The 17,260-nt window shown below is 46.8% G+C and overlaps 5 protein-coding genes across 5 annotated transcripts; 3 read left to right on the top strand and 2 right to left on the bottom strand.

Moving 5' to 3' along the window:
- Positions 1–1,426: 1,426 nt before the first annotated feature.
- On the top strand, positions 1,427–4,363 carry LOC9269623 (uncharacterized). Its single transcript, XM_015757165.3, has 3 exons — positions 1,427–1,552; positions 2,298–2,481; positions 2,875–4,363. The coding sequence occupies exons 1-3, from the start codon at positions 1,513–1,515 to the stop codon at positions 2,978–2,980; spliced, it is 330 nt and encodes a 109-aa protein (XP_015612651.1). The 5' UTR covers positions 1,427–1,512; the 3' UTR covers positions 2,981–4,363.
- On the top strand, positions 3,054–3,765 carry LOC136351713 (UBP1-associated proteins 1C-like). Its single transcript, XM_066303980.1, has 2 exons — positions 3,054–3,075; positions 3,176–3,765. The coding sequence occupies exons 1-2, from the start codon at positions 3,054–3,056 to the stop codon at positions 3,763–3,765; spliced, it is 612 nt and encodes a 203-aa protein (XP_066160077.1).
- LOC4347090 (uncharacterized) lies at positions 4,205–5,765 on the bottom strand. Its single transcript, XM_015757163.3, has 4 exons — positions 5,476–5,765; positions 5,018–5,088; positions 4,669–4,855; positions 4,205–4,579 (listed from the first exon to the last, which is right to left on the bottom strand). Exons 1-4 carry the CDS (start codon positions 5,620–5,622, stop codon positions 4,388–4,390), a joined length of 597 nt encoding a protein of 198 aa, XP_015612649.1. The 5' UTR covers positions 5,623–5,765; the 3' UTR covers positions 4,205–4,387.
- Positions 5,766–8,686: 2,921 nt separating this feature from the next.
- On the bottom strand, positions 8,687–9,419 carry LOC107277017 (uncharacterized). Its single transcript, XM_015755704.1, has 3 exons — positions 9,407–9,419; positions 9,018–9,307; positions 8,687–8,917 (listed from the first exon to the last, which is right to left on the bottom strand). The coding sequence occupies exons 1-3, from the start codon at positions 9,417–9,419 to the stop codon at positions 8,687–8,689; spliced, it is 534 nt and encodes a 177-aa protein (XP_015611190.1).
- A 2,775-nt stretch (positions 9,420–12,194) lies between these two features.
- On the top strand, positions 12,195–16,663 carry LOC4347089 (phospholipase D alpha 1). The gene is made up of 4 exons (XM_066304385.1): positions 12,195–12,797; positions 12,886–13,033; positions 13,974–15,873; positions 15,953–16,663. Exons 2-4 carry the CDS (start codon positions 12,929–12,931, stop codon positions 16,399–16,401), a joined length of 2,454 nt encoding a protein of 817 aa, XP_066160482.1. The 5' UTR covers positions 12,195–12,797; positions 12,886–12,928; the 3' UTR covers positions 16,402–16,663.
- The last annotated feature ends 597 nt before the right edge of the window (positions 16,664–17,260 follow it).

Here is a 17,260-nt window from a genome sequence, read left to right as displayed (position 1 = left end):
TTAGTACTTACCTCCCTCCATCCCTAGAATACTACTCCAAAAAGTATTGTTTTGAGCCTAAAAAATTTATCCCTTAAAAAATCTTTTTAGAATGAAGTCCAGTAGACATCTTTAATACTACTTCATCCCCTCTTAGTTTTTCGAATGATGTTTTAGAATGCACGCCCCCCTTCTTAGTCTAAAATTTCATCTCGCAAAACATATCTTTTAGGTTGGGGTCCATTAAATCTTTTAAATATCACTCCATTTGTTCCTAAAAATAAATGTAGTTTTAGAGTGTTCCACTGTACCCTTTTTAGGGCCCCTTTGAATCGTAGGAATGAAAAAACAGAGGAATAGAAAAAACACAGGATTCTGACAGGAATACAATTGTAAAACAGAGGATTGCAAAATACAGGAAAAACGCAGGAATGACCGTTTGATTAGACCACAGGAAAAACGCAGGAATCAGATGAGAGGGATAGACTCAGAGGAAATATTCCAAGAGGTTAGACCTCTTGCTAACTTTCCTCCAAAATGTGCATAGAATTACTCATTCCATAGGAATTTTAAAGGATTGGATAGGATTCAATCCTTTGTTTAAAATGCCTTCATTGGATTTTTTTTCCATAGAATTAAAATCCTCTAAAATTCCTACATTTTTTCTACAAATCAAAGGGGACCTAATATTACTCTTTTTTTACTTCCATTTTTAGTCATTGAACCAATAGTACTCGCCCCTCTTTCTTGATTTCCTTTCCCACTAAGTTTCCCTGCATCATGCGAACGTAGGTCCGCAGGTGTGCGTGAGAACTGAGAACAAAGCAGCCTTTTTAGGCTGTGTTTTTTTAGGGGTTGGGAACCCCTTCCCTTCACACAGAAATGGAACGATAGATTAACACGTGATTAATTAAGTGCTAGCTATAAAAAAACTTTAAAAAATAATTAATATGATTTTTTAAAGCAACTTTCATATATAAACTTTTTTTCAAAACGTGTACCGTTTAACAGTTTGAAAAAAACGTGCACGATAGAGATGGGTTGAGAACCCATAAAAAAGAACACAGCTTATTCACCACCATTGTTGGTTGGTTTCGCGGCCCGGTTAGCATCGAGTGCCCTATAAAAGGAATAAGTTCACTTTGACTATCTTAATTAGTGATCGAATATTATCGTTTGATATCTCGACTCTCAAACTATTAAAATCAGTGTAATTTGACTTCCCCAGTGGTTTTGGAGGACGGTTTTACTGATATGGTAGTATTGGTGTGGCGCTTAGGCGGTATTAAAATTGAAGATATATATATATATAGACCCATTTGTCATTCATTAGAAAAATGTGAGGGCCACTTTTCTCCCTCTCATTCGGAAACTTTTCACACTAGTTAAGGGAGTAAATCTGAACTTATTCCTCTACTAAAAAAACTACTCTATCTCCCAACGCTTTGCTTTTTGCGCTCTGCTTTGCTAGCTCGCTTTCTCCGGTGACCCGGTCGGTGCGCTGCTCTGCTCCGGTCCTCATCTGATCGGCCGATGGAGTTTCCCACCGCCGGTGGTAGCCGCTTCGCCGACGGTACGCATCGAAGCTCTCTTTCTCTCTGCCCTCTCTACCTAGCCTTCCTAGGACAGGATCTGTGGTCGAAAGGGTGATCCGTTTCGTATCTCTTTGGTTCAGATAATCAGATCGTGTTTTGATGTCAAGAACTCTCCATCCTGCATTCATTACAGTTAGATTGCAAACTAGATGCATCATACATGTCAAATAGCACAAATCTGATAATAGGACTTCTCAAAGACTGTTGTCTGTTCATCTGGAAGTGGATTTTTGTCTCTTAAGAAGACATCCCCTTATTTTATGCATGGCATTCAAAAAGTATTAAAAAATTTGTTAAGATAGATTAATATATGATATATCTTTTCGCAAATATGCGAGTTAAAATTTAACTTATACAATTCGAAACAAAAATAATAATTTGAGCATGAATTGCTATTCATAGTCAAATTTGTTATTTTTGTTTCTATTTGTATAAGTTGAATTTGAATTTGCATGTTTGTGAAGTGATATATCACATATTGATCTATCCTACTAAATTTTTTCAAATTTTTTGATGGCTTTTCCCCTTAGGGGATGATTTGAGTTTTCCTGTTCATCTTTTCGTTAAGATAAAAACAAATGAAACTTGTTCATCTTAGATAGGAACCTGACCTGACAGCGATTAGGCCTTGCTAGTTCTAGTTTAGGTGTGGAATAATTCCAATGTTGCGTGTGCTTGACCACCAAGGACACATGAACAACAACAATGGATTTGTGCAAGCAGTAGCAGGAGACCCGTTGGCGGTGGTGAGGGACGCGCTGCTGTCGCAGCTCCAGCATGATCGTCTTCGTCAGGAGATCATCGTCGCCGAGCTCGCCAAGATAGAGCGCGCCATGGCTCTGCGCGATGCCTCGCCGTCGCCGTCACCGAGCCCCGGCACGCCGCTGGAAAGACTGCGGCAAGTCAGGTGAGAAACCTATGTACCTGTATGCTTCTGACTAACCTTTTTTTCTTCTTCTCACATTATGATATTCAGATATGATCATATATATTCCATCCATTTTGCGTCTCTCTGCATTTGTAAATTTGTTCATACTTCAGCATACTGTTAAGAAAGTTAGCTCCTTGTAAGGCAGATACTTGTTTGCTCGGTCAGTACTTTGCTAATTTTCTTTTCAGTTGTAAGGTAAAGAATTAAACCATATGTAAGGTTGATGTAAGGTTGATGTAGTTCTCCCAAACTCAACCATATGTATGTGGCATTAGTACGGTTTGATCTATTGGACTAAGTAATACTCCAATTTACTTCAATTTCGCAGTTTCCTTTCGTAATTGTTTACTCAAACTGCTTATTAAACAGACATGGAGCTGCGCCGTGTGCGAGGTGCAAACAAGCAGCGAACGCAACCTACGGGATCATTATGGAGGGCAGAAGCACCAGTCGAAAGTGGCAGGATTGGAGTTGAAGGCGAAGACGGCGACAGTGAAAACGACGGCGAAGCCTTCTCCTGTTGCAGGGCAGAGAGCACACGCTGCCAGATGGAGCTGCAGCGTTTGCCAGGTACACTGCAATGGCGAATGGCATTTCGATACCCACCTGAAGGGCAAGAGGCACCAAGCAAATACCCAAGCCCTGCTGGAACAAAGCAACAAGAATTCAGGGAATTCAGAATCACACGATGGAACCAAGGCGCAACCGAGCAATGTGAGCCATCACGCCGAGAAGAAGAAGAGGAAGAAGAAGAAGGAGGAGGAGGAGGAGGCGACATGGATCTGCAGAGCTTGCCAAGCTGTCTGTACCTGTGAATCAGACTTGCAGAACCACCTTAGGGGCAGGAGGCATCAGCTGAAAGTTCAGGCCTTGCCTGAAGCTGCGAAACAAGAGAAGAACAATCCTCCCAAGCTTGCAAAGAACCCTAATAAGCAACCCTCGGAATGGGTTTGCAGTCTCTGCCAGGCCAAATGTAACACTGAATCTCAGCTTGAGCATCACCGCAGAAGCACGAGGCACCAGCAGAAGGTAGAATCTCTTGGATGGAATGCGAAAGAGAGTGACCTGGGGACTCTGCAAGGAATGTCTTCGGATGGCTCTAGCAGCAAGAGTGTAAAAATCTCAGCGACGATGGATAAACAGAAGGCTACGTATTTTTGCGAGGTTTGCAGTTTGAAGTGCACCAGCCAGAGAATGCTGGCGGATCATCTTAGTGGGAAGAAACACATTAAACAGTTGGAGTTGCAGCTATTCAGCTAAGGTCTGTAATTTAGCTAAGGTTTGTAATTTGCAGTGCACACACAGCTAGAAAATGCTTGCTCATCATCGTGACCAGGAAAAGCTCAATGCAAAGAAATAAAATGTTGCAGCAGATATGAGAGTTTTGAAGCAATGGCGTTATGATCAACGGTCATTTAAATTACGCGATGGCATTGTATGAATGTGAATTGAATTATTAATCATTAATTTCAGGACTTACCGCTGATGTTTTCCTTTTGCTTACAATACAACTTGCTTGATATTCATAATTCATTTCACATGTTACAATATGATATACATGTCAAAATGCCAGGATGCCAGTCTGCTGCAGTTGCCATTTCAGAAGTAAATGGTAACAACAAACAAAAAACATTGATTTGTCACCATGTTTCCAAAGGATGCAGCAGAACACAATCCAGACAAATGCAGTCAATGTGCGTCAGTTCAAAATCTGGGTGGATATTTCATAACATCACATCATCAGATCGAGCTTGCATTAAGGCATGTCTAACTAAGACTCTTGTGATATACAAAGCACTGCAAAATATTTCAGAAAAAAATAAGCAGAGTGCAGTTAATCATCTGAGAAGGATGTTATTTCATAGCCACATCTATGGAAGGACTAGACCTTCAACGCTACACGGTCTTGCCATGAAACACTCCTCTTATCATCGCTTGCCGGAGAGTTTCCGGTATCCCTACAAGCTGATAGGTTGACATCGGCAGTCATAATATCTTCATCTACTCCAGCCTGTTCAGCCTTTTTAAGTTCCAAATGGTTATGGTGCCCCGGGAAATCAGAAAGCTCATCATTCTGTAGTTACAGAAAACCACAATGTTAGTTGTCAGAAATAGATTACGTTTTGTCAGATATCCATAACACTCCAAAAAAAAGTTACATACCATTGCAGAATCTTGATTTAAATCTAAATCTGTTCTTTTACTGGTAGATGGCACTTCAGTACTCGCCCCATAAAAAGCTGAAGCATCATTGATTCCCACATGAGATGGGACTCGCGGAGCTTTCTTCTTCAGCCGTACTTGCTGCGAATCATTCTTCTTGAAAGAATTTAACTTCTTTTGTAAGAACCTTACAAACAAAACAGTTTCCATGATTAGTTGAAGAGGATAAAAGGGTCAATACTACTACTACTATTTATGATAGAATTCACATAGCTTGCTTCGTTAACATCAATTGAGTAGATAGATGGGAACATGGAGGGACAAGAAAGAAACGGAAGTGCTGTCATACTTGACTTCAGAAAGCAGGACGAGCTTTCGCTTGTTTATGCTCTCTAGCTTCCTCCTCTTCATCTCATTATCCTGCATCAAGAACCGCTATCAGATTCAAGTCCAATGTAGTGCAAGTGTATATATGCAGTATCAATGTGACCATGTCATCATCCCATGCTACAACCATAACCAATTCTTGACAGCCCTAGTTTCGCACTAACATCAGCTATGCAATCAATCCTAGTTTCACACTAACATCAGCTATGCAATCAACCCTAGTTTCGCACTGACATCAGCTATGCAATCAACCCCTGGACTCCTGCAATCAAGCGGAGCAGAGTACTAGGAGATATCATATGCAATACAAAATTGCAACCGCAGCGAATTAGTAGTTCAGACAAGGAGGTGAACAAGGAGATTCATCGGCGAAACCGCGCCGCAAAGGGCAAGGGAAACCAGAGGGGGCAAACCCTTCACCTTGAGCACATCGCGGTAGTCCCGCCGGAGCTCGTCCAACCTGTCCCTCTCGCCCCTCTCCGCCGCCGGAGGCGGAGGCGGAGGCGGAGCGAGCCTCTTCTTCCCCTTCCTCCTCACCAGCCGCACCTCCCCGTCGCCGTAGTCCATCTCGTGAGGAGGACGAGGGCGAGAGGGGAGGGGGGGCTAGGCTAGATCCAGACGGGGGAGGCGAGGGCGAGGAGGAGGGAAGACCGAGGGCCGCGTGGTGGTGTGAGGGGATCAGGAATTCAGGAGGGGGTCAGTCAGGCCACGGGGAGGGGAGAGGTTGGGGAGAGGAGGAGATGGGGATAGCGAGGAGGAGGAGGAGCGCGTCCTCCCTCCTCTCCATATCCGATCCAATCCGATGCGGTCGCGGCCGCGTCGTCTTCGCCTCGGAGAGGTGGGCGGGGGCGGGGGCGGGGCGAGGCGCTGGTCGTGGGTGGGTGGATGCGTGCGTGCGGGCGGGCGAGAGCGCCACTTCTTTTTTTTCCGCCATAGATATCCATGACCATCCATCCGTTCGACGCGGTTGATGGCTGTGGTCTGTGCGGCTGTGCCCCCATGCGACTGGAGTTGAGCTGTGCTTGTGTTGTGCTTGCGTGATTGGCTGGGGGCGGATGTCATGTTTGTCTTCCTCCTTGGTGTCCATGGTTTTGGCCTTCGGGGGCATTTTTTTTTTTTTGACTTTTGCTTCAGCAAAATTTGTTTGGGTTTACCAAATGTTCCTTTTTTACTCTTATATAGTAATCCCTCTGTACTCATAAAGAAAGTCGTTTAGGACAACGTTTAAGTCAAACCTTGGGAATATAAATCATAAATAACTCTCAAGCTGTTGAGTTTGAAAATATAAAAATTATATGTATAGATTTGTCTTGAAAAATACTTTCATAAAAGTATAAATATATCACTTTTCAATAAATATTTTTATAGAAACAAGAAGTCAAAGTTGTGTTTTGAAAACCGTGTCGCTGTCCTAAACGACTTACTTTATAAGTATGGAAGGAGTATATACATAAAAGAAAATTATGATGATTTTTCTCCCTTATACTATGTTAATATAGTACATTTTTATCTCCCTTATGATTCATGAAAATTTTGCCTATGCTAGTTTTGTTTATATGTTTTCCACGATATTTATGATTTGTCCCTCTATGTTTGGGGTGACTTTTTAACTACCCAAGTTCACCATGGTATATTTATATATTTTACCGTGTTGAACTGTTTGACATTTAGAATGTAAACTTGCATTTTTACTACTAAAGGAATTGACATTTTAATACACTGGTACTTTGATACACCCTCATCAAGTATTCTAACTCGGAAGAGGGATTTTACGATGTTTGCGAGTTACAAGGAGGTGGGGCGACGTGAGCCGTTGATCTGCGAGGGGCAAGGTATGGAAAGAAAATATTGTAATAGGTGGCATTAATGTAAATATGATGATATTAGAATGACAAATGTGTCTTTTACACATATGAAAAGGTATGAGAAGGTATCGAAGGAATTAGCTTGTAGCCTGTTGCGTTGCATCGTTCTTAGATACGTTCTGTTCGTACGTAAGGTTTATGTGTTCTTCGATAAGTTGAAAGGTGGAGAATTGAGGGCCAGCGGTGGACTTGTGGCCGGAGGCGGTGGTTGGAGGGAGGGGCGGCGGAGGAAGAGGACCCGGAGGAAGTGGTCCAGGACTGCCTATGTTCGCCGGAGCTAGAAGCGGCCGCACGGTCTCGATCTGTCAGACGATTGGTTTAGTTTTTTTTCGCAAATCTTCCTCATTGAACTTGTTTTGTTCTTGTTAGGTTCTTAAATCTTCTCAATTTGTTGTCCTTTCGATCTTTGATTACATTCATCAAAAGATGGATCACCAAATTGCTATGTAAATTAATGACTAACTGGAAATAATTATCAAGATCATGCGAATATGATATGTACCACGTAAATCGGACCAAAGTTTGGAAACCGACACAAACAGAACGACCGAAGATTGGAAACCGAATAGAAGAGAATGTAATTTTTGTCCCCACCACGTAAATCATATTTTACGTTACCTTTAAAAACTACTTACGCGGTACCTTGTGGTACCTTCAAATCCACTTACACCATACCTTTCGGTACGTCCATACGTTGTTAAACATAATTGCCCTGTTATCAATTACCTTTTAATCCATAGTACCTTTCTACCTCTGATACCTTTCATAAGGTACCTTTCATCGTGAGCCGTTAGATCTATGCCATTTTAGGAATGCAAACACTGTAAAAGGTCTCAACTCAGAAACGGGAGGCCTACGGGAGGGGCTAAACATACTAGGGAGGACTATGCCAACATAAGCTCATTATTTCGCATAGGAAAAAGTACGAATTACCCCCCTGAAGTATTAGGTGAGTACGAATTACCCCCTTAAACCTGAAAACCAGTCATTTTTCACCCTCAACTATCGATATCGGACGAAAAACCCCCCTAAGCAGCTTTGCAAGCGGTTTTGGTCTACGTGGCAGTCCAGTCAGCAATTATTTTCTTTTTAAATCAGTGGGCCCCACATGTCAGTCTCTCACCCTCTTTTTTACCCCTCACCTCTCTGTCTCTCTCCAAAATCCACTCTCTTCTTCCTCCCTCACCTCGATGATGACGGCGGGCAGAGCACGAGGCGACGAAGGGGGCGATGGAGCTCGGGACGATGGCGGGCGGCGGCGAAGAGGGCGCCCGCGGAGGGGATGCGGCAAGCGCGCCGAGAGGGAGGAGGCGGGCGCTTCTCTCCTCTCCCCCGCCGCCGCGCTGCGCGGCACTCCTCTCCGTGAACGAGCTCGTGCGCGAGGGGCATAGGAAGGCCGAGAGATGAGGAGGCCGGACTCCCTCGCGACCGCCGTCTCTAGCCAGATCCCAGCGAGCAGGCGTCGGGGAAGGGTAGTGGGGCACGGCGGTCGTCGTCGGGCCAGAGGTGGTCATCGCAGCAACGAGTATGGCTGGGCTTGTCGTACTCCGGCGGGAGTGGCTCAAACGACGACGACGGCGGAGGAGGAGGCGCCCACTCAGCCCGCTCCCTGGCCTCCTCACCTCTCCCTCCCTCCTCAGCCTGCTCCCTAGCCTCCTCACCTCTTCCCTCTACGCCCACCCCACTATTGCCAGCATGCTTCGGCCGCCGCCGCTCCGCCCGCCCCGCTCTGCCACCGCTGCTTCGCCCCGCTCCTTCTCCCGCTTCTAGTCAGCGGCGAAGTTGCCAAGCAGCTGGTGGGAGGTCACGGAGCCATCCATGGTGAGGTAGAGATCGTCGGTGCATGCCGCGAGCTCCTTCTGTGTGCGGTAGGTGAAGTTGAGCGCGGCGGTGACCTCCTTCTCGAAGCGGGAGAAGGGGCTCGTAGTGTCGTCGAGACGCAGCTTGCGGAGCTTGCAGAGGCTTTCCCCGAGCTCCATCATGGCACCACGGTGGTTCTGTGTTTGTGCACGATCATGTGTCTAATCACAATTTTTACTGGTGGAGTAATAATTAATATGCATAGTTAAATGTGGAAATGAGACGATGAAAATATACTTGGTTGAAGAGGTGGTGGAAGCCGACGGCGCACTGGAGGATGCGTGGAGCAGCCGGCAGCGTCCGGGTGGGCTCGTCGGTGGTGTACCAGAGCTCCTCCACGACATCGTGGCGCGCGTGGAACTCGCCGCCGTTGAACAGCGCCACCGCCAAGTCGAAGCTCCCACATATGATTTCCGACGACTCCCACCGAAGCAGCGGAGGAGGCGCCCGCTGCTGCCGGCGCGCGAGCCGCAGCCGCCGGCATCGGCGCTCGCTGCTGTCGGCGCTCGAGCCGCAGCCGCCGGTATCTAACGGGAGTGAGAGAGGGGGTGAGAGGGAAAAAGATAGAGAGAAGATTATATCTGACAGGTGGGCCCTATCCTTTATTTAATAAAAAACTTACTGACTGGACTGCCACATAGACCAAAACCGCTTATAAAGCTGCTCGAGGGGGGGTTTCATCCGGTATCGATAGTTCAAGGTGAAAAATAACTGGTTTTCAGGTTTAGGGGGGTAATTCGTACTCACCCAATACTTCAGGGGGTAATTCGTACTTTTTCCTTTCGCATACTAGCTCTGTTCCTTTTTACATTATTTATCAGATTATTAAAATGAATCATTTGCTCAATGCTTTAAAAACTTTGTTCGATCGTATTATTTTAATCTCTTGTTTATAGATATATGTTAGGTTAATTTTGTTTAGAAAAAAATATCTCTATAATCAAGTAGATAATTCGCTCAACAAATTAACCAAATGGGGCCTAGACCAAACATTATAGTTTAAAACAGTTTCATATGAAAACATAGGTGAATAATGCAAAATACATAGCAAGATAGCAAAAGAGAAGGGACTCTGTTGTCCCCATAGTTGATCCGGCATGGAGGAGAGGTGGAGGAGAGAACGAGGAGGATTATCTTGTCCGCGAGAAGAGGAAGAGGATCCGATGATGCGAAGATTAGGCCGGAATCCCTGTGTCCCAACCCAACAGTGGGTATACGGTCTAAAATTTGAGTAGCCGAGAACATACTACTAACACTTTAAATAAATTGAGTGATATAAATTACAAATGTTCTTTTTATGTGTTATTCGTAATGATTGGACCAACACTTTGGGGTTGCTCCTTCAGCTTCGACGATATTACTTTACCTTATCTGTCAGGCATGGCCTAATAATCTATTTACTCCAACGGCCATAGAGAGGAGGGGCTTTCTGCCTATTGTATGGGACATACAACCTCTGTTGACGTTTTTGCATCTATACAGGATACACCAATAGATGGTAGTAGAGAGTGTTTGCTGTGTTTTGAGTAGATGGTAGTAGAGAGTGTTTGCTATGTTTTGAGGATATGACGAGGGTGTATGTGATGTTACTGTCCTATGACCACGTTTTTCACTATTGCAATGAGTTAGGGATAGTGAATTTAGGAAAAGATAATTTTTCCACTATTGCAGTGTGTTAGGGATAGTGAACTTAGGAAAAGATAGTTCGGGGCTAAACATACTAGGATTGTATCATTATTTCTCATACTAGACAGGCATTATAGCTTAAAGCAATTTCACATAAAAACATAGAGAACTGCAAAATGCATCACAAGATAGGGAAAAAAGAAGGGAGCTCCACTGGTCAGAGGGCTAGGGGGCTTGAGCCCCCTTGCCATACTACTAAAAGTAATTCATTTTACTTCTAGGGAATAATAACCGCATCCGGGATGATTTTTTGTCCGTCATTGTCATCATCTGCTATGCGATTTTTTTTCTTCAAGCAAAACATACTAAACTCTAGGGTCCTCTTGGCTCGATATGAAGCAGATTTGGTCCGATTATTGGAAAAACGAGAAGAGAGGAAGATAAGGATAGAAACCCTCAATCAATTTTGGATTATCTCCAAGGTTGCATTCAAATTTTACAAAGGAGAGGCGTTAGGCAGCTGAGGGACTCTGTGACATTGTAGCGATGGCCCTACGTGACAATGACAGGAGCAAGGGGAGTCCGATTAGACTTTTGATTGCTTGATGGGCCGGATGTGCGATTGCGGGCTGAGGCGGAGGGGAGGAGAAGGGAGGAAAGCGGGCCAGCTCGCTGCAGACTGAGGAAGGAAATGGGATCAAAATGGTCTAGATAGAAAGGAGGGTTTGATTTTTATTTAAATAAATATTGAAATGGTGTTTGTATTATTAAAATTAGCAATTGACCTACAAAAATTCCGAGAAAATTTTAGAGAGTGTAATTAATCATGGATAATTTAATAAAATTAAACCCAACCATGTAATTTTATTTCTCACACATACTTTACTTTACTTGTAAATTAATTTAATTCTAGACCTTCCTACTTAGAAATACCCAAGTATTCCCAAAACAATGTATTTTAATTAATTAAATAATGTAAATGTTTATCGATTTTTTCTAAATTTTCTCGTATTTTCTTCCCGTTGCAACGCATAGACAATTTTTCTAGTCTTTTATAAAATACAAGATTATTTAGAGACCATGTTTTTACATTAGTTGAGACGAAAATGATCTTACTCAAAAATATTCTTCTTATTACTATTCTTTCCATTTTTTCACCCTCATGCAACCATGTTTCCATATTATATAGGCTAAGAGTCGTTGTTGAGCTGTTGTTACCCATAGCACCGATGTTTTGTCTCTCATCTTTCGCTCTTTCATGTCAACGAATATTCCTAATTAACAACGCCAAGAGTCCGCTATTAACAACCATTGTACATGCCGTTGCGCTGATCTCGCTTTCTTGTGATTCTCTGTTATCTTTCTGTTTTAAGATCGTGATTTTCTAGGGTAACAAACTCTCTTTTCTCCTTAAAATTCAAAGGTGTCTTTCCCTTTAGCTAAAAGGAGGTTTGCATTTCTAACTGAACATTGGTGCATTTTGTGAAGCTTGTTATTTATATATTTGTAACAGCTTATGCTCTTTGAGACATGTCATTGTGGATGCCTCTGTTATGATGCGTTTGTTGTTCGGCATCGAACTAAATAAGCTGTTGAGTGTTGTTCATTCGTTTGGTGTGGTATTATCCGTATGTGGAAGTTGTTATGATGCGTATTGCTTCTGTATAACGAGCAGCACTCTTTTCATGTCATGATGACTGACATTACACACCCTTCATATAAAGCCATATATATCTTTTATTCTCCAGGTGTGTTGTATTCCTTCAATACGGTAAAACAGATGCAAAATAATCCAAGGTTTGAAAATTGTACCACTGTTGTGTAGCCACAAAATGACATGTGCCTAACTGCTGAATTTGAGTGGATTAATTGATTTGGAAATCCTCTAGTTATCTGGATTAGTTTTGGCCTTTCAAATGGCGCACTATCGATATAGGAACCTAAGTTTGCTTGTCTTTTTACCGGTAATCCTGAACTTGAGTGCCTTGTGTTCCTGCTCGGACGACCACTACCATGTTCATCATTAACCTCTCCATTTCAACCTGTTCACGATCCTGCTTAACCAATCCAAACCATCCACACAAATTGAAACTCCTACAACAAAGTTCTCCTGATGATTTCGGCACTGAAGAATAATTAGCTTTTGTGGCCGGCAGTGCTGCCTAGGAATTCAGGGAAATGTCTCTCTCCTCCACGCTGCATTGTCGTGTGGATCTTGGATCGTTGGGAGAGATTAGCCGGCCATACACTAGTACAGTAGTACAATGTTAATTACATTGGCTAATCAAAATTACAGGGAGAGATTAGCAGTGTACCAGTACTGCACAACGTTAATTGCATTGGCTAAGTATAAAAATTAGTAGGGAATCAGCGGAATGGTGGTGTGAAAAGGTGCATGATGCGAGAGCAAATCAAGGTTTAGTTTTCTTCCCTTTGAGGCTTTCACTCCTCTCGTTATAAAAGCAGTTCTCTGTCGCAGCGGCGCGGGAGGAGGTGGCAGAGAAGGAAGGAAGCCAAACGGCATGGGCTCTCGTGGCGCCGCCGCCGACCATCTCCACGGCGTCCTCGAACTGACGGTGTACGAGGCCGACGACCTCCACAACGCCATCCATGGCCGGATCATCAAGGTACGATTACCGTAACACTCACGCTCACAAGTCATTCTAGATTCTTTTGTTTTTTGGTTTCCTTCTCCTCGATCGTGGCCTAGTGGTGTTCGCTTGCTTGGCTCTCATGGTTTCTTCTTGCTTATGAGCTAATGGATTGGCCGTCAAGGATGCCCTTCTCTTTTTCAGCTAGAGATCACCTACTGCCACTAACAGTCTGGTCCATCTGTTTGTCCCGACCGAAATGTTCTCTCAAGCTGAATTGCTGATGCAGTTATGCTGCACAAGTGCACAGTTTTTAAATATAAATCCTTTTGAGTCCGTTGAAATCTACTGATATTCTAGTGGCAGTTCGAACAGTGAGCAAACCGGAAAAGTTTGGTGGTGTTTGAATCTCCTGATAATAAAGATGAAAATAAAGATTAAGTGTTTCACGTAAAACGAGGCGGTAATAACGTGTGATTAATTAAGTTTTAATTATTATAAACTTGAAAAATAGATTAATCTGACACTTCCTCCATCTACTTTTGATAGTCATATTTCATCTTGGCACATAGAACAAGGATAAGTAATTCTACTTATCATCCATTTAAATATACTACTAGTCATTCCTCGTAAACAAGCGATTCATTAATATTTATATTTCTCGATGCCTATGTAGCCAATCTTGTGTGGAGGAATTGAGAGTCACGCATTAAATCTGAAAAAGTTATTAAGATGATAGGTTGTTGGATTGAAATATGCATATCAAAAATAAATTTTCCAGATTTGGAAATATGACTATCCAAAGTAGATGGAGGGAACAACTTTCATATGGAAAATTTCTGTACGAAATGCACTGTTTAGCAGTTTAAAAGCATGCCACGAGTATCCAAAATTTCATCCAAGAGTTATGTGAATAGTTTTTGTGCGTGATGGTCAAGTAATTAATGGTGGTGCCACGTGGTTCGCCGGCGAACAGGCGGCGGAGAGCTTGAAGGAGTCACTGGGCGTGCACCGTCTGGCACACAGGATCTACGTCGACGTCGATGTCGGCGCGGCGAGGGTGGCGCGCACCCGCGAGGTGGAGTTCCACCCGACCAACCCCGTCTGGAACCAGTCGTTCCGCCTCCACTGCGCCTACCCGGCGGCGCCCGTGGCGTTCACCGTCAAGAGCCAGCACCTCGTCGGCGCCGGCGTCCTCGGCGCCGCGCGCGTGCCAGCCGCGCGCGTCGCCACGGGTGAGCCCGTGGAGGGCTGGCTCGACCTCCGCGGCGGTGAGCATGGCCACGCGACGCACACCCCGAAGCTCCGCGTCCGGCTGCGGTTCTTGGGCGTGGAGTCCGACCCGTGGTGGGACGCCGGCGTTCGCCTCCCCGGGTTCGCCGGCGTCACGCCGGCGTTCTTCCCGGAGAGGAGCGGCTGCCGCGTGACGCTGTACCAGAACTCGCACCTGTCCGGCGGGTTCGACCCGGGCGTCCGCCTCGCCGGCGGGGGGGCGTACCGGCCGGCGCGCCTGTGGGAGGACATGTACGTCGCCATCCGCGACGCGCGGCGGTTCGTGTACGTCGCCGGGTGGTCGGTGAACGCGGATATCACGCTGGTGCGCGACGCGTCCCGGATGGTCCCCGGCGCCGAGGGCGTCACGCTGGGCGAGCTGCTGCGGCGGAAGGCCGACGAGGGGGTGGCCGTGCTGGTGATGCCGTGGCAGGACAAGACGTCCGTCTCCTTCCTCGGCAACGGGGGCCTCATGAGGACACACGACGAGGAGACGCGGCGCTTCTTCGAGGGCACCAACGTGCGCTGCTTCCTCTGCCCGCGCAACGCCGACGCGTCGCTCACCATGGTGCAGAGCATCGAGGTCGCAGCGGAGTTCACGCACCACCAGAAGACGGTCACCCTCGACGCCGCCGCCGCCTCGCCGGGCGACGCGGACGGCAGCCGTCGCCATATCGTCAGCTTCATCGGCGGGATAGACCTCTGCGACGGCCGGTACGACGACGAGAACCACACGCTGTTCCGGGACCTCGACACCACGTACCGCCATGACTTCATGCAGAACAACTTCAAGCACGCCGGCCTGCGGCGCGGCGGGCCGCGGGAGCCGTGGCACGACGTCCACTGCAGGCTCGAGGGCCGCGCGGCGTGGGACGTGCTCGCCAACTTCGAGCAGCGGTGGAGGAAGCAGGCGCCGCCGGAGATGGCCGGCTGTCTGCTCGACCTTAGCCAGGCGGAGCTCCCTGACCCCGGCAGCTTCGGCGACGACGAGCCGTGGAACGTGCAGGTGTTCCGGTCCATCGACGACGCGTCGGTCGTCGGGTTCCCCGCCGAGCCGGTGGCGGCGGCGGCGATGGGCCTGACGAACGGCAAGGACGTCACGATCGACCGGAGCATACAGGCCGGCTACGTCGAGGCCATCCGCCGGGCGCGGCGGTTCATCTACGTCGAGAACCAGTACTTCCTCGGCGGCTGCGCGTCGTGGGCCGAGGACCGCGACGCCGGCTGCCTCAACCTGGTGCCCGTCGAGATCGCGCTCAAGGTCGCCGCCAAGATCCGGCGGGGCGAGCGGTTCGCGGCGTACGTCGTGACGCCGATGTGGCCGGAGGGCGAGCCGGCCGGCGACTCCGTCCAGGCCATCCTCCGGTGGAACCGGCTCACCGTGGAGATGATGTACGGCATCGTCACGAAGGCCATCGACGACGCCGGGCTGCGCGGCCAGGCGCACCCCTGCGACTACCTCAACTTCTTCTGCCTCGGGAACCGGGAGGCGCCGCGCCCCGGCGAGTACTCGCCGCCGGAGACGCCGGACGTTGACACGGACTACTGGCGCGCGCAGGTGAACCGCCGGTTCCCCATCTACGTGCACGCCAAGCTCATGATCGGTAAGCCAAGCTCTCTTCAACCTCTGCCACGGGAGCTCTCACCTCTGCGGCCGCCTCACCACCGTCTTCTTCTCCGCAGTGGACGACGAGTACGTCATGGTCGGCTCGGCGAACCTCAACGAGCGGTCGCTGGCCGGCAACCGGGACAGCGAGATCGCGCAGGGGAGCTACCAGCCGGCGCACCTGAACGGCGGCCCGAGCGGCCGCGCGCGCGGGCTCGTGCACGCGTTCCGGATGTCGCTGTGGCACGAGCACCTCATGGGCCACGCCGGCGGCGGCGGCGGCGTGTTCCTGGAGCCGGAGAGCGCGGAGTGCGTGCGCGCGGTGCGGCGAGCGGCGGAGGCGACGTGGGACGCGTACACGCGGGACACGATGGAGGACCTGCTGGGGCACCTGCTGCCGTTCCCGATCACCGTGTCCGAGTTCGGCGAGGTGGCCGACCTGACGGCCGACGGGTGCTTCCCGGACACGACGGCGCCGGTGAAGGGGAGGAGGTCGTTGAAGCTTCCCGCCATTCTGACCACGTGACGCCCTGAGCTTACCGTGCCGTGCCGCATGTACAAAACTTTGACGCAACGATCGTCTCTTCACGAAGCCGAACAAGTGTACATGTTGGATTGGATGTTGCCGAGTTTATATTGAGTGAATCCAAGATACGTCACTCGTGATAGCCACTGAGTGACACCAAAAAATAATCTAGTTTTTCTTTGAGTAAATTGTAGTGGTGGTACACAAACTTATTAGGTGGGTGCAATTTAATATACAAACTTATAAAATGTTTGTTTCAGTATACAAATTTGTCTAGTTCGTGCAGACGAGGACCAAAATAACTTGACAACGTTAATTTTACGAAGCTGATGTTGATTAGAATGTGACGTGCATACGTATAGTGCGACATATATAAGGCATGTAATATTTATAAATTTGGTCTCTACTTTATCCTTCATCATCGAAGTGGTGAATTTCATATATTTCTAACTTTGTATCTTGCTTAGTTTTTTTTAATCTTTTTCTACTATCACTATATCTTATTCTACTTTTTATTGAAGAGGTGTATGTCTAATAGCAACCTTCTCAGATATATGTTTACGTAGTATTCTAATCAGCCCCTAAATAAAAAAGATTAGCCATGTAGTGTCCTTTTTGCCTTCCTCCGCACCAGACAAGTTCATGCACCGAAATGACCATTTTACATGTTCGTGCACTAGATTGCACACACTTGACAAGTTCGTGTACCGGCGATGCAATTTACTCCTTATTGAGCTGGGACATGGGAAAAAAAACAAAACCTGAATTTCACAAAGGTTTAGGGTGTGTTTAGTTCACGCCAAAATGAAGTTTGGTTGAAATTGGAACGATGTGACGGAAAATTTAGAAGTTTATTCGT

The sequence above is a fragment of the Oryza sativa genome, chromosome 9, assembly GCF_034140825.1.
Source record: "Oryza sativa Japonica Group chromosome 9, ASM3414082v1".
In the NCBI taxonomy this organism is placed as follows: Eukaryota; Viridiplantae; Streptophyta; class Magnoliopsida; order Poales; family Poaceae; genus Oryza; species Oryza sativa.
The sequence above is the reverse complement of the archived record's forward strand: the minus strand, read 5'-3'. Positions and strand labels throughout refer to the sequence as shown.